Source organism: Musa acuminata, chromosome BXJ2-8, assembly GCF_036884655.1.
Source record: "Musa acuminata AAA Group cultivar baxijiao chromosome BXJ2-8, Cavendish_Baxijiao_AAA, whole genome shotgun sequence".
NCBI lineage: Eukaryota > Viridiplantae > Streptophyta > Magnoliopsida > Zingiberales > Musaceae > Musa > Musa acuminata.
In genome coordinates, this window is record NC_088345.1 from 6,238,468 (window position 1) to 6,254,236 (window position 15,769).

Below are 15,769 nucleotides of genomic sequence, written 5' to 3' on the forward strand. Positions count from 1 at the left end.
TACTACAAATTCTAGTATTCAAGTTTTATCCTCAATTCCTTTTGTCCTTAAAATCTTTGTCTACAATAAATTTTTCTCTCATCCACTTAGATTTGTATATAAAATCTATCATTTCTATTTTGCTTCATTCATTCTATCAAAGCATTCCAGTGAGTGAACGGCCACAATGCATGACTGAATACGAAACTCGAATTCGGATCATACACGATGTTATAGATCCACATATGACCCAACGATGGATCCAGTTTTAGGATCCGTGCTTGACTTACCGGAGCGGGTTCGATTGGACTATCGGGTTATCGGGTTGACTTGACACCCCGAACCAATTGGTTTATTCTGTCGCACACCTTATTTGCTAACCCTAACTCAATTAATCGACACACTTTGGACGACACCCGACGGTGGACCCGATCACTGGCACACGTCCGACGCCATCGCCCCATCCAAGTGGGAGGGTGAATGCAGGGTGAGTTGGGGCGTGTAATCTTGGAATCGAACTCGGTGGTCGGTGTCCCCAACCCCCGTAACCCTTGTCGAGGTTTTGGAGAGAGAGAGGGAGGAAATCTGTGAGCGAAGAAGACGAAGAGAGATGTCGGAATCGGCGCCAGTGGCCAACGGGGAGCCGGTCGTTGGCGAGAATCAGGCCAAACCGGAAGAGGTGATGAAGAGACCGCCGCCCTCGAGACCGGTCATCATCGCCGACCTCAACGTCGATCCTCCCGAGAGCGACGGTGAGGAATGCGCGCTCGACTCCGTCCCCCACTCTATCCCCAGGTTTGATAGGTTTCTAATGTTCTCCTTTCCTTCTTATTGTTTCTTTGCCGTCCTGTAAGCTCTCTTTTTCATGGTATGCATGACTAGTTCGATCGATTACCGTTCGGTTACTTCCACTGAGTTATATGTCCAACGTGTTTGATTTATCCACCGCTGGCGAAGGACAATTAGTTTCAATAGTTTGTTAAAAGTTGGTGATTTTCTTTCTCTTTCCATATATTAAGAATGATAAGTTCAGGAGCTTGTCACATCAGTTTCTGAATCTTGTACTTCTTAGTGAAAATGTAGGCATTCATTGATGGAGTTGATAATCTGTTCTACTGGGCATAATCAACTGTTTGAATCGTAGGTTCTACGTGTGTTCCATTTTTGAAATCTTTGGATATGTTGAGATATGGTTTGTAAGACATTGTAACTCATAGTGCTTCTTATAGATTTGCACAGATCAGTGCAAGGAGATGAGAGAGACTAATTAATCTGTAAAAAAAAGGGGTTTTAATTAGAAGGATAACCTTCTGATTGTGCACAATTTGCAGCGAGCTTGCTCCAAAGAAATGACCACCTCAATCTCAGTTCACGCCACATTCATGTTGAAAAACTAAATAATCAGTTTCTCATCCTTGTTCTAGAAAAGGAAAATGGAATTGGCAATGCCTCTTGGTACCCTTTTTAATAAGACAATATTTTAGATATCTTCTTTTTGAGATACCCTTGATTCTGTTACCTATGCCTTTCCTATTTGTTGGAACACAAATCCATGTACTATTTAATTGAGAAGCATGTGTAAGGGAATTAACTAGCATATGCTCATTGTATATTTCTATCCAAGTTTTTTAAATGCACATGTCATTATGATAAACTTTGTGATATCTAAATAGATTCCAATAGACCAAATGAGTAAAGGTCAATTTGGCAGTGTGCCCCTAAAATTATTGAGGGAGAAATCTATTGAAATCATAGATTCCAATAGGCCTTCTTTTGTACATCATTTTTCTTTCGTCTTTCGATTTACTCTTATGCTTTGTGTCATTCTTTTTTCCTTTTCCTTTTAGTTTCTTATGCGACTAGTTGGAATGTTGATTTTCGTGTTTTGGATTGCAAACAATCTATGATTTGGATTACACGAAATTTTGTGAGTTGCTGTCCTCTTTGTGTTCTTTAGTGGCACAGAACCAGAGGACTCAGTGTTGTCCAATTTTGCCAACTTGCTTGTCACATTGGATACATGACTAAATATATGCCTTGGTGCCTTAATTACTTAATAATAGACAATATTGAAATAATAATCATGTCCATAATTTATTTAAATTGTTCTCTGAATTTTAGAATAATTTGAATGACCTTCTAAATAATCATGGAAACTATTTTCTTTTGAAATTGTAAGCCTATAATCCTCTACAACTTCCCCACCTTCAATCTATGATTATGTTGCAATATTACTTTGTTTTTCATTGCTTTCCTTTTCTTCAAATGATGTTAGATGTCAACATCACACAATGTGATGCAAAAGTTGTGGTAGTAGATCATCAAGAAGTGTTTCTGTTGCAAAGAAATTTCATGAAGCTTTACGTCCTTTTGACCATTTGAGAGTAGCTTTTCTTCAATTCCCATAAAATCTTGCTTGTCTGGTTCTACACGTCGTTACACCCTTCTGCATGGCACAATCTCAACATGTTTCAACATATTGACATGTGTTGATCAGTACAACAATCTTTGATCTTACCAACAATTTAGCTGCAGTTGAAAATATTTTCATCAAGTTGTCCACACAAAAATGTTGAGTCCAATGTTTTGCTCAACCCAATGTGAACTTTCTTCTTTAATGTATGATGTTTTCTACATGATTCCTCATAATGTGAAGGAGAAAGATAGCGATGGTCAAAGAGATCTGGTAGCATGATCCAGGTCCTCCATGGTCTCAGGAAGGCATTGCTGTTGTGTCATCTGGACCCAACTTAGATCCAGAGACCTTTGTCTTTGCTGGCCAAGGTAGGCTCTGACAAGGACAGTTTGGGTATAACTAAGTAAATACTAGAATTAACTATGAAAATCAGTCCAAGAATAACGAAGATTTCTTCTCTTAATCCATCTGGGATTTCTTGTTGACCCTAGAAATCTTCTCCAAGGTCTTCTAAAGTAATCCATATACTGTCTCTGTAAGAATAGGACTTCAAACATGCATCTTGAGGCTGTGGAAGTTCAACCATATCCCATCTTCTATGGTCCTGGACAACCTTTAGATAAAGGCTGGACAACCCTTTTGGTGGTTGAAACTTGAATAGTCGTGTCTAGGTTTGACATGTCTATTTTTATTTATAAATTGGTTGGCATTTACCACTGCAGAAGTCTTAAAAGTCTTGTTGCTTTTCTTCTTTTAGCTTGCAGTTTGGGAAGGTATTCTAACATTGTTTTATTACTACAAAAATCTTCAGGAACAGCATGGATGAGAGCAGTACAGTCAACAGTGCAGCGATTATCAGAGATTCTGATATCATCGATGGTGAAGGTATAGTTCTTACCAATATCTGGCTATCTCATATGAAATCCAAGATTACTTCTGAGTTTCTGGAAACTACACAGATCTTGATCAACATTGTCAAGGAGTTTCTGTGTCTCGTGAGGAAAAAGTCAGTAGTCTGAAAGCTGTGAGTTTCTCATCTTTATTAAGGCATCAGTTTGCCTTTTTTAATATGTTGAGGCTGAAATAGTATTTACCAATATTGAGTATGAAGTATAAGTTTCCTTTTGTTAGTTTAATTTTTAATTGACACTATTATTCTCAAGATCCAAACTACACCATTGATCTTAGTGCGGTTCTTGCCATATAGGACCCATACTGGTCCCTGGTTGGATGGTATGAGTCTGTTTCGTACCAGCATACTGACACATCGTACCCATCAATATGCAGGTCCCGATGTGTCGATTTTTGATCCGACTAGTAAAATCGAGCAAGGTGTGCGCAGGTCTGATTGGTTTCTGAAACCATGGTTCTCACCATGGTTTGGTGGCTTAGACCAAATAGCGATCACCTTGTTTTTCACGTCCAGAATCTTTCCTATTAACAATATCCATTGTCCTTATAGCTTTTAGTTTCTCTTTTCCACCATTTTTTCATGTTATCAATTCTTAGGTGCAGCGTTTTCAAAAGGTGCTCGGGCAAGGCGAGGCTCCAGCACCTAGCAAAACTTTTGGGCAAGGCGTTTCAATGAAGCGTTGCTTGGGCGCTCGCTTGAGTGCCTTGAGCGAGTGCCCAAGTGAAGTTGGGTCTGGGTTCAATCCTGGTTTGATTGAACACGTAAATTGGTTTAATCGCTCAAGCGAGCACCCAAGTGAAGTTGGGTCTGGGTTCGAGCCTGGTACGATTGAACGTGCAAATTAGCTCAATCGAACCAACTAATGTATCCTAACACAGAACCCGCCCCCCAAGTGAGACAAACCCGAAGTGAAACTCTATGTTCATCACCATTGTCTTCATCCGAAGTTTCGTTCGCTACCTTCGTCCGCAATTTCATACATCATTGTCGCCTTCGTCTGGCGTCGCTGCCTTTGCCCGTAGTTTTGTATGCCGTCGCCACCTTCGTCCAGCGCTGCGACCTTCATCCGCAGCTTCGTCTGTCACCCTCTCCTTCCCCAACCTTCCGCCACAATCATCAGTTATTTCTCTTCTCAAGTCCCTCTATAGAATTGTTTAGCATTGGTTAGAACTGTTTAGTACCATATTGATATGCTCTTTAGAACCATTTAGCGCTGGTTCAAATTGTTTAACACCATATTGATCCACTCTTTAGAACTTTTTAGCGCTGGTTAGAAACCTACTTAGCATATTTCTGTTTAGCCACATGTATCACGTTGATATGAAAACACTGCATTGAACACTGCTTGGAACATAACAGCAGTTAAAAAACACTATTTAGCAGTCAGCATCCGCCTCAGATTTAACCCTTTTTGAAAACACTATGCTTAGAACATAACATAACAGTTGGCATTCTATTTTTGTAGGCTTGCAACATACCACATGATATGTTGTTATTGACATATTTCTTAACGTATGTTGCATTCGATATTCAATCGTTTTTTATATTTCATGAATAATGACAAGTGTACAGAATAATTTAGAAGATTCGTCAAAACCTCAAGAAAGGATTCTGATTGGAAATGTAATTATCTAAAGGATCATAATGTAGTGAGTTGTATTTTTTATGAGAAGACTACTAGAGGTGGTATTTTCCGTGCAAAACAACATCAACTAGAAAACTTCAAGAATGCATTGGTATACAAAAAGTGTCCACCTGATGTAAAAGAAGAGTTGTTGATTTATATGAATGAGAAAAAGACACAAAGGAATGAATCTTATGGGCTTTTATCCGAGGGTGATGTTCAATATATTAGAGATAATGAAGAAAAGATCATTTAGAAAGTGTCAATGCTAGTGGGAAAAGAGTGTATGACAAAAAAGGAAAAAAAGTTGTGATTGCTAAGAAGCCTAAAAGGAGATCAATGGACTTGTATATGTATCAAGAATCACAAAATCAGTAAGGATAAACAGGAACAAAATTAAAACAAACAAATAAGTCATGCTTGTGATAAGGAAATAAGGGGAAGAATGATTCAACATATTACTCGCTTCTTCTATTAGGTTTGAACTCTCTTTAATTCTTGTCATTTAGATAGTTTTAAAGAGATGATTGAAGCTATTGAAAGATATGATAGGGGATTAAAACCTCTAAGTTATCATGAGTTGAGATTGGCACTATTAAAGAAAGAGTTGGAGTACACAAATAACCTATTGAAGGGTCACAAAAAATCATGGGCAAAACATAGTTGCTCTATTATGTCAAATGCTTGGATCGATAGGAGACAAAGGAGTATAATTAATTTTATGGTCAATAGTTCTTTGGGAACTATGTTTGTGAAGTCAATAGATGGATTTTCATTTATCAAATTTGGAGAAAGATTTTTAAGTTGTTTGATAAGTTTGTAAAAGAAATTGGTGAACAAATGACAATAGACAAATTACTAAGTTAGGTGCCGCAAACATGCTGATGAGATATATATATATATATTTTTTTGGGAAGCATATTAACATTTTACTGGTTTAAGGAGCTATGCACCATGAGCTTATATGCGAGAAGTGCAATCCCATCTCACAAATTTAACACTTCTCTGCAACCCTATAACAAAATCTAAAGATTGTTCACTACTCATAGTCTTACTAAACAAAGCACTTCTTAATGCACAAAGATTGAAGGCAAATTTTAGGTTTAGCTGTTCCGTCACATTGTTTAACAGATGATAATGACTTCTTATCTCGTATCTACCAACTTCCCATCATAAAAAATGTGTATAATGAAGCTAATTGATACTGGTAGGGTTTGGTACATATGGCGCGAAAGATGCCGAAAAATGCTCACACACACTTTGTCCTTGGGCTAATGTACCAGAGACTGGGCCAGCCACAGAAGGTGATAAGTTAATTCGACTCTACTGTTTACTTGCAGGTCACTGAAAATGTTAGTATTTTTTATCCTCTTGATATAAATTTCAGGCAGTATTAGCTTTTGAAAAGTCAACAGAGATACTACAAAAGGATGAAGAAGAAATTCAAAGAACAGATTTGCTCTCTTTAGTGCTGATACATCATGCACAGGTGCATGTCCTTTGATTAAATATTGGATTTTAAAATATAGATTGTCTAACTTGCATTGACAGCTTGTGAATTGATAACTTTTGATGGCCTGCTCTGCTATTCTATACTTTTTTCTCCTGTGATCCAGTGCCTTTTGCTAGCAAATGCTGGGGATAGTTCAGAAAAAGAGCTTGAAGGAGATGAATTAGAGGAAATTCTTGTCAAGTTGAAATGTTCAGTTGAATCTGATGCTAAACAAGCAGCTTTTTGGAATACGCTTGGTTTACTACTTCTTAGAACAGGACGACTGCAGGTGCACATTTGTTGGAACTGGTTTTTTTCTTTGTTTTGCTCTATTTCCTTTTAGAGTTTACAGTTTGTCCTGGTTATTTGACAAGATTTTCTACTCATGCTCATTGTATTGTTATTTTTTCATACAATCTATCTCTCTTTTTGGGTTTTGCAGAGTGCTATATCAGTTTTATCATCTCTGTTAGCAATTGTTCCAGACTACTTGGATTCACTAGCAAATCTTGGAATTGCTTACCTTCAAAGGTATGGAAATTATAGAAGATTTTCTTGCCTACTTCTGAAGTGTTTCTGATTCTTCATTTCTTTATTTTGCTAGTTCTAATATGCATTTTGTAGATGGCTTCTTGTCTGTTAGCCAACATATACCATGCTAGTGTTGAACATTAGTCCTGACATGTATGTATTGTTGTCTATGGTTCTTTGACATTTTTAGGTGAAAAATCCTTCTGAAGATTAAATATGCTTCAGTGAACTTTTTTTGTCCAATTTGTACTTGGTATGCAGAGGGCATGTTGTAAAAGGCATTAGTATTGTAAGAGAGGTTTCTAAGCTGGAATAACATTCATTAGGGAGTTCAACATGTTGAATTATTATAATATCTAATTAGTTCATAAACAAATCTCAAACGTGTGTTGTGCAGGTGCTAGGCAGCTTACACAGAACTCCAACCACCTAATAACCTTGAGAACTTTAGTATTGAATGAAGTTTCTAGCCTACGTTGCTTTGATTCAGTTACAAAGTGTCAAATGTTAGATGGAATCTAGTGTGTTACATATATATTGCTCTAATTGAGGAGACAAGAATACAAGTTAAAAGAGCCCAAATCTAGGTCCGACTAGGTAACATTGGTCCAAGAAAAAGTGATTGGATGTATATAATATTTAAATATGTGCTTGATTAATTTTAAAATTTATTTCAAACAGGAATTTAAATGACATTCAGATTTATTTACTGATTCAACCAAATACTGGTATCAAAATGTTTTACTTGATAGTTGATATCAGTACAATACTGATAATTTTTATTTTTTTGATATTTTATTCAATGATACCTAGCATACAAGTTGATGTATTGCTTGATATTCCAGTACTGTATAAGTTTGGTAGGTTACTGAAGTTGGTACTGAACCAGTATTTAAATCCTTGATTTCAAAATCGAAATAGGTTTTACTAATTTTTAAATTCACATTAAGACATTTTCCTTTTATTTTCTTCCTATCCTTTCTTTTTCTCTTATTTTTCTTAAATCATGCTTCTCATCATTGGATGATTAAGATGCAATATTGTAATTTTCAGAAAAACCAGTTGGAGAGGATCTGATGTTATTCAATTTGAGTAATAGGATTTATTTGCAATCATTTACTCCTCTTTTTTTTGACAACATGGGAAAGAAGTAAAGTCTCAAATTGGATTCGCTCACTTCTCTCTCTCATGCACACATTATCTCCACTTCTCTTTGTCATCTTCCTTGGTTCTCTTGTTTTTTCTCAATTTGCTGTTGCTTTTTCATTCTTTGTGTTTGGAAAAATGACTATAGTTTCTGATTCTGGCATGAATTAGCCATGTGACTAAATCTAGCAATTTATGGCCAATTATCATCAATTCCAGCAGAGTTGGACTCATATCTCTTACCGACATTAGTGCCGTGTCATGTTGACATAGGTATGGTGGGATGTAGTTCTGAGTCTAAGCACCATAGGTTCGAGCCAGGGGACTTCTAACAGAAAGCTCCTATCATTTCTTTGGGCAGACATTATTACATGGCATCACATTTTTGATTTTTTAATTGCATTGATACTTTATTCATATTGATCCTTAATCATACAGTTTGCAGTATTTATTAAATACTTAATGTGGTTAATTATTGATGAAATATCCAAAAAACTAATAAGAGAATCCTTGATAGTGTTTGTTTTGCAATTGGAAAGACACTATCTTTTATGAACTTATACGAATGAGTGTTTGCTCTGGAGGCAGCTCTAGAAAACTCTATTCTCATTAAGCTGCTTAAATGTCTGCATTTTCCTTATCTGATTATTAAATTCATGCCTTAAATGTTTTACTCTATTTTGGGTAATGCAAGTCTTATTACCATTCAGGTGGCCATCATAGGCTTATTTCATTTTATCTAATCAAACTTAATGTACTCTGTGGTAACGACAAAACATCATTATTTAGTGCTACCATTATCCTTTCTGTTGTTTATAAAATTATGATAGTGTTTTCTTGTTTTTTTCTTAAACTGTTGATTTTCTCTTGAGCTTGTTATTGGCATTGATAAAGCTAGGATTGGGATATCTGTCGATGTACCTTTCTAGGAACTTTTAGCAAATATAAGATCACTGCAGGATCAATTCCAGACCCCAAAACTGAGTGTTATTATTTTTAACTTGCTTTTGTTTGCTTCATTTATTCTTTTGTGGTTAAGAACTAATGGTTTGTAATAACTTCCAGTGGGAATTTGGAATATTCTGCAAAATGCTTTCAAAACCTTCTTCTAAAAGACCAAAACCATCCTGCTGCTCTGATGAACTATGCAACTTTGCTTTTGTGTAAATATGCTTCAATCATCCCAGGTATTCTTTTTTGATGTGATCAGTTCCATCTGTATTCACTATAAATTCACACACTAACTCACTCTCTCAACTTTTTTTCCTAGGCAATTCATTTTCTTCTTTATGTGCAAATTATATTGTTTTTAATTCTGGTATCTGCTCAGTTTTGTTGATTTAATGCAACACATGGTCCTTGTATAATTTTGGTTGGTCAATTTAGTTATTAACACTACAAAATCTTTAGCTAATTTGGTTCCTGTATCATCAATTGTTTGACATTTCTTTTCTCCCTCCCTCACAAAGGGTGCTAAAGTGGCTGATATGGCAATCTGTGGTAAAGAAAAGAAATGTAAGTGTAACATCATGAGTGCTTGCATCTCATCCTTATCTTTCTCTTCTTCTTGAGAAGCTGCTGCTAGAGAGGGGAAGGCTTGGATGGTAGGGTTTTAGCAGTGCTTGAGGAAGATGAAGAGCAGTAGACCAACCATCCATGGTGCTACTATGAGAGAAGTCAGCATCAGATAGGGGAAGACTCTGGGGAACAGTGGCTGCAGCAGTGTAGGAGGATGAGTAGGAGGAGGATGAGCACAAGACAGAGGATGGACGATGAAGATGGAATTTAAGGAATATAGGATGATGTGGCAAAAAAAAAAGGGAATCCAGTGCACAATGCTCTAGTCAGTGTTCAGGGCTGGGGAGGGTTAATGTGCAGTATTACCTTGTAATCAAACAAAGAGGTCATTTTCATGTTAAAGTGGCAATAAATTACCAGTTAAAACTTAAAAGTAATTTTTATTTTCTTTGTAGTACCAGTAGATGGCAGTGTCTACAGAATCAGAACTCTAACAGGGGAGGGACTGATGCTTTCACAAAAATAATGGTATCCAACAAATTAAAAATTTTGTAGAGGGACTAATTCGACTAACCAATAATGTGCAGGGACCATTTGTGGCACTAACCCAATTTAGTTTGATAAAATGGCACACTGTTCACTGTTTGCTTATTTACTTTGCTCTTCTTGTTAGCTTATTATGTAGAAATTCATTGTTTTCCTTTCCTATGTACTGAAATTTATATGTAACTTTATCTTTCAATTTCAAATACATTGCTTGGAGAAATTAATTTCACTTTTTTGAATCTACAATTCCTTGTGTGGTCAATAGGTTGCATATCCACTGTATTATGTTGTTGTGATGTAATGCATGGACTGGTTTTTGAGACTAGAACAGAAATGAGGGGTGTTGGAAACTGAAGGGGGTAGAAATTAGTCAATTACTGCTGATTTTCTGTATTAATTTCAAATGTATGTAATGCAACATAACTGTTGTTCAATAATGGTTTGAGATTAGATGTGGAGCAAATTTGTAATTGTAGCTGGCTGTGACATCAAATTGAATAGCATAATAGTAGGAATCTTTTAAGCTTTAAAGCAAACGATCTTCTATAATAAGGTCAATTAGTCATAGTAGCAAACTAATGATAGTCAGACTTCTTATTTTATCAATTTTGGTGTAGAACAATTACAAATGTGGCAAAAAATTATACTAGAATCACCAGTTGTTGGTCATAGTTTGATGTGATCTAGACAGCATCATCAATCATTCTAATATCTTTTAACATATCAGGTCCAGGTGCCAATGCAGGAGAAGGGGCTTTTGTGCATCAAGTAGAAGCTACAACTGTTGCAAAGGAGTGCTTATTAGTGGCAGTGAAAGCTGATCCACGAGCAGGCCCATTATGGGTGAATCTTGCCAATGCATATTATGTGTCAGGTGATCACAGGAGTGCCAAAAAGTGCCTGGAGAAGGTCATACTCTCAGTTCTATTTAAAATCATTGCTGAAGCTTGGATTCTGGTTGAAGTGAAAGCAAGTTAAAATATGTTTAGAAAAGAATTAGAACAACATCAATCATAAATTTTTTTATCAGTTAGATTAAAGGTTTTCTAAACTTTTTTAGTTCACCTTTTTTTTTTGAAAATTTTATTGAACAGGTCTAAAATGTTCTTCATTTGAAGTAATAAGTCTTGCAGCATTTTTTTTTTAATCTGCAGGCAGCAAATTTAGAGCCTATTCAAATGTCTACCAGGTATGCAATAGCAGTTCATCGAATCAAAGATGTTGAAAGGACACAAGATTCTAGAGAACAGCTTTCATGGGCTGCAAATGAAATGGCTTCTATTCTGAAAGAAGGTGACCCTGCAATTATTGATCTTCCAATAGCATGGGCAGGATTGGCAATGGCTCATAGAGCTCAACATGAAATAGCATCTGCTTTTGGTTCTGGGCAGATGGATTTGGATGAAGCAGATGAGCGAGCTCTGTATACATTAAAACAGGTGATGCTTACATTTTACATGGATCTATGATATTCTTTTTTGTTCCACATCAATGTGTTGTGCCAATAATTTTCATCCTTTCTGCATACTGTTCCTGATCACTTGTCGGTATGGCATATGGGCATGCTCTGGGGTTAGCATTTCAATCAGCATGACAAGGACCTCGTTTTGCTGCTCTAATGCCATGGCATTGTTTGCTTGCTGCAGCATTGCTGACATGTGCTGTCCATGATCAGTCGTTACCCTAATTTGAAAATGAGCCTTCCCTGTTTTGAACAGCTATCATTTACTTGAAACTAAGGACAAGTAGTGATATAAAGCAAATAGAGAAGATAGAAGGGAGAATAAGATCTGCTGCCACAAAGGTATTAATCAATCAAGAAGGATTTATGCACTTAGTCTCATTAAACCGGCACATCCCTTGGATACAATGATAATGTTATTACTCCTACTACTAATTTCTTTTCTATAAAATTAGTGAGTCCAACTGATACAATTTAGCTTCTAGTCTCTTTCATTTTGGTACACTCTTGACAAGTTCTATAACCCATGCTCCACGTTAATTAACCTGGTGCATTCCTATGTGTTCACATGAATATGTGCAAATCCAGGTTCAGAGGCAAAACCCACTAGGTTTAGATAATCGTGCACATTATTAGAACTTCATACTAGCTATATTATATGGTCATCATGTAGACAATGCTTAATTTTGTGGGTTCCTGGTTGTTCATCATATAACTTAAGAATGTTTCCTGCACATGTCAAATAACCTTTTCCATTTGTTAAGTGTGAAGTAAGCATAGTAAGTTTATCATTATAAACTATTGATAGTTTCTTGCTACCTCATATCAAGTTAGGTTCCTTAGATGCACTGATACCTATCTTCATATGGGAAGCACTTTGCAAACCTTTTTCACAGTCACAACCTTTGATGTTGGAGAATGTGTCTTTTGACCATCTTGTCATTAAATGTTATAATTTTAAATTGAAAATCCTTGATATCATGAGTCTTCTGCTATAACTTTTGATAAATAGTTAAATTGGAAATGCATATACTGGCAAGTTTAAGATTTTTGAAGGCACTGTTTGAAGAGATTGCTGATATCATTATGCATCACTGCTTGTGCAATGACTTGCACACTTCTGTTGAATTTATGAGTAATGCTTTGTTGCAGGCAATTGAAGAGGATCCAGATGATGCAATTCAATGGCATCAACTTGGTTTACACAACCTCTGTACCATGCAATTCAAGGCATCTGTTAAGTTCCTCAAGGCTGCAGTAGCCCGATCAAGAGAATGCAGCTTTGCATGGTCCAATCTTGGTAATTATTTCTGGTCTCGTTATCTGGTGTACTTTTTTATTTGGCTGTGTCAGAAAGCAGTAAGAGCTACTGGTTTTTCAGGCTACTAGCTATACCATAAATAAGAACACGAGGGTGATGAGTTTGTTTAGCTGATAATTATGTTACTATATCACAGGACACCACGTACAGACCTCATTCATACCATACTGACATTGCAAGATGGAAAAACAAAGGAGGGAAATAGGGAGGCTAGATTGTCTGTTTGTGATAATTAATGGCGAGCAGAAGAGTGCTTGTGGTAGCCATGCTAAGTGTTATACCATTAGTGGGTTGGGAGGGTTTGAATGTTTGGTAATTTGTCAACTAAGATGTGCCATCTGTATTGACCCATCTATCAAACCTTTTGATATTCTTATCAATCATGACATGGATATGTTGGATGATGTGCCATGATCATCCTGCTGTTCATGTGCCAACAAATTATAGTAATCGGTTGGCATGATATGACATGGACTCTGTAGGGCAGCATGATTCAACATATGCTATCAGTGTGACTGGAATTTGCCAACCCTAAGGGTATAACAGTTTGAGCCATAAAATAGTTCCAAAGTTATTGCTGATGCACTGATTTTTTTTTGCTCGTGTTTGTTGAGTTTTGAAGCTTGCTGTACAATTTATTACCAAAATGTCCTCTTGTTTTATAGTTCACATCGATGACTCCTCCTGACTGGCAGTCTCCAAGGCTTCCCTTATGTAGCAATGGAGAAAGAATTTTAAACACCTTTAAATTAATTATCTTCTGCTGATAACAATAGCAAAATATATGTCCAGGTTGCATGTAGTATATCAAGCAGGATCTCTATTTGATCCAAACACAGCCTATTGATGAGTTTTTAAGAAGTTTCAGGTTTAATTAAGTTTTAGAAAATCATTTATTTAGTTTTGCTTTTGAGTGTTTTGAGGTTTTGGAGATATTTATTTAAGTAGCACTAATTTCAGGTGTCATGATGAACCTACTTACTGAACATACTTCTACAAACTTGTTTTTAACGAGTGAAAGTTTAGGTGACAGCCATCAAAACTTCTATGTCAGCTGATAGAATCCAACTCATCCATAACACTATAACCAATTCTTGGAAAGGGTCAAAGCGAAAAGGAAAGAAAAGCCTTTTGTCCCTTTTATTGAAGGAAGTGGAAATGAGGTTGAGGGCTTAAGAATTTTGATAGACCACTTTCCCTCCTCTCCTGCCTTTTATCCTTTTCTTTCTGTTGTTTTATTTGGATATTTTCCTCCGTGTTGGTCACCAACTTATAATATTTTTCTAGTGAAACAAATTTGCTTAGGGCAGGGCAATTAAAAGTCTCAACTTTGGTTATGTGACAATATAATCTTAACCATTATGGAGTAGTAAAGTAAAAGTATGCTGAGAACATTGGAAACCTGTTAGATTTTGTTTAAGAGTCCAATTTTAAGAGATGTGGCATTAGATATGAGTCTGGCAGGCTGAAATATCATCTTATGTTCTGATAATCTTTCTAACCACGACTAAGCAATGCACCACATTCAGTGATCTTGTATTTGTTGATTGTTCTAGGTATCGCTCTGCAATTAACGGATGACCCATCTTCAGCTGAATTGGTATACAAGAAAGCTCTCTCATTTGCTGCAAACCAACATGCTCATGCCATCCTGTCCAACCTTGGTAATCTTTACCGGAGACAAAAGAGGTTCAATGATGCCAAGGTAATTTTTGCAAAGTCTCTGGAACTTTGCCCTGGATATGCACCAGCCTACAACAATCTTGGGCTTGTTTATGTGGCTGAGGGCCTCTGGGAGCAGGCTAAAACCTGTTTTGAAAAGGCTCTACAGTCGGACCCACTACTTGACGCTGCCAAGTCCAACATGACAAAGGCAGTTGCCATGACTAGGATCCAGGAAACAATGGGGGCAACTTAATAGAATATCTGGTGGCACCTGTCTATGCTCTTTGAGACCACAATCAGAACAGGAAACCCTGCTCCAGGTATGTCAAATCAATGTGAAGTTCCTTTTCTCTTTTGTTGCTGTAGCCCATATACATTCGTTGCATTGCAATCACTCATTGCCTTTTGTAGTTAAAAGCATCGGCCAAGGGTTGCTGGAAGAAACTCTGCTTATTTTCAGATTCACAACACACTACTTGGTCGGATGTACAGAGGTAGATGTATACCGGTGATTGCAATGCAAACTTCACAGTCGAGATCACCATCGGCTAGCATGATGATCTTCTGGAAGCAATTATTTATATTGTACCTGAAGCATCTGATTAGGTCACAAATTTACGGGTGTTACTCAGCCAAACATGCAGGTCCCTCCACATTATAATCCGAAGCGTGCAAAAGCTACCAAACCCTGTATATGCAATTTGTACATAGGTAGCGTAGATGATGTCGTGTTGTTTTTCTATTATCATGTTTTCCAACCCACTTTTTTTTTTGTAACAGATTTCGGGCATTCTTGAGCTCATTTATCTTACGAATGAATGAGTGCAATACTGTCGAAGCATTTCTATTTGGTCAAAAACTGTTGTTTCAATAGGCCAGTGGATCATGAAATCTGTAAAATGTCATCATGTACATCCTATATGTTCCTTACGTTATTGATGTATCAGATCCAACAGGATGTATTGTGATGGCCTGAATTATGATTTCAGGATCCTAAAAATCTGTGACAGATATGCGTCAGGAGATGATGATGCTCATGAACTCAACATATTCCTGTGATGAATCAGTCATTCTTCACTTTTCCTCTCACTCATGTATTTGTCCTGTTGCAAAATGCCCGTGTCATTAATCCTGTCCCTGCCAAGCGGCTTCAGAG

At 36.8% G+C, this 15,769-nt stretch overlaps 1 protein-coding gene across 2 annotated transcripts; it reads left to right on the forward strand.

The window, feature by feature from the left end:
* The first annotated feature begins 443 nt into the window (after positions 1 to 443).
* Positions 444 to 15,590, forward strand: LOC135582589 (probable UDP-N-acetylglucosamine--peptide N-acetylglucosaminyltransferase SPINDLY). 2 transcript variants are annotated; one of them, XM_065120364.1, is made up of 13 exons: positions 444 to 783; positions 3,207 to 3,280; positions 3,355 to 3,419; positions 6,144 to 6,236; positions 6,320 to 6,421; positions 6,549 to 6,713; positions 6,867 to 6,955; positions 9,167 to 9,288; positions 10,893 to 11,074; positions 11,320 to 11,604; positions 12,780 to 12,927; positions 14,505 to 14,933; positions 15,025 to 15,590. In XM_065120364.1, exons 1-12 carry the CDS (start codon positions 590 to 592, stop codon positions 14,864 to 14,866), a joined length of 1,881 nt encoding a protein of 626 aa, XP_064976436.1. In that variant the 5' UTR covers positions 444 to 589; the 3' UTR covers positions 14,867 to 14,933; positions 15,025 to 15,590. The 2 variants fall into 2 exon arrangements, with proteins under 2 accessions (XP_064976436.1, XP_064976437.1); XM_065120365.1 differs by having other exon boundaries at positions 451 to 774.
* Positions 15,591 to 15,769: the final 179 nt, after the last annotated feature.

What these genes read in the sequence shown, in the direction of transcription:
- LOC135582589 (XM_065120364.1), top strand. Translation starts at nt 590, where the DNA reads ATGTCGGAATCGGCGCCAGTGGCCAACGGGGAGCCGGTCGTTGGCGAG. An exon ending in TCTATCCCCAGGTTTGATAG is followed by an intron (nt 784 to 3,206) that starts GTTTCTAATGTT and finishes AAAAATCTTCAG; the next exon opens with GAACAGCATGGATGAGAGCA. An exon ending in CTCTGTATACATTAAAACAG is followed by an intron (nt 11,605 to 12,779) that starts GTGATGCTTACA and finishes GCTTTGTTGCAG; the next exon opens with GCAATTGAAGAGGATCCAGA.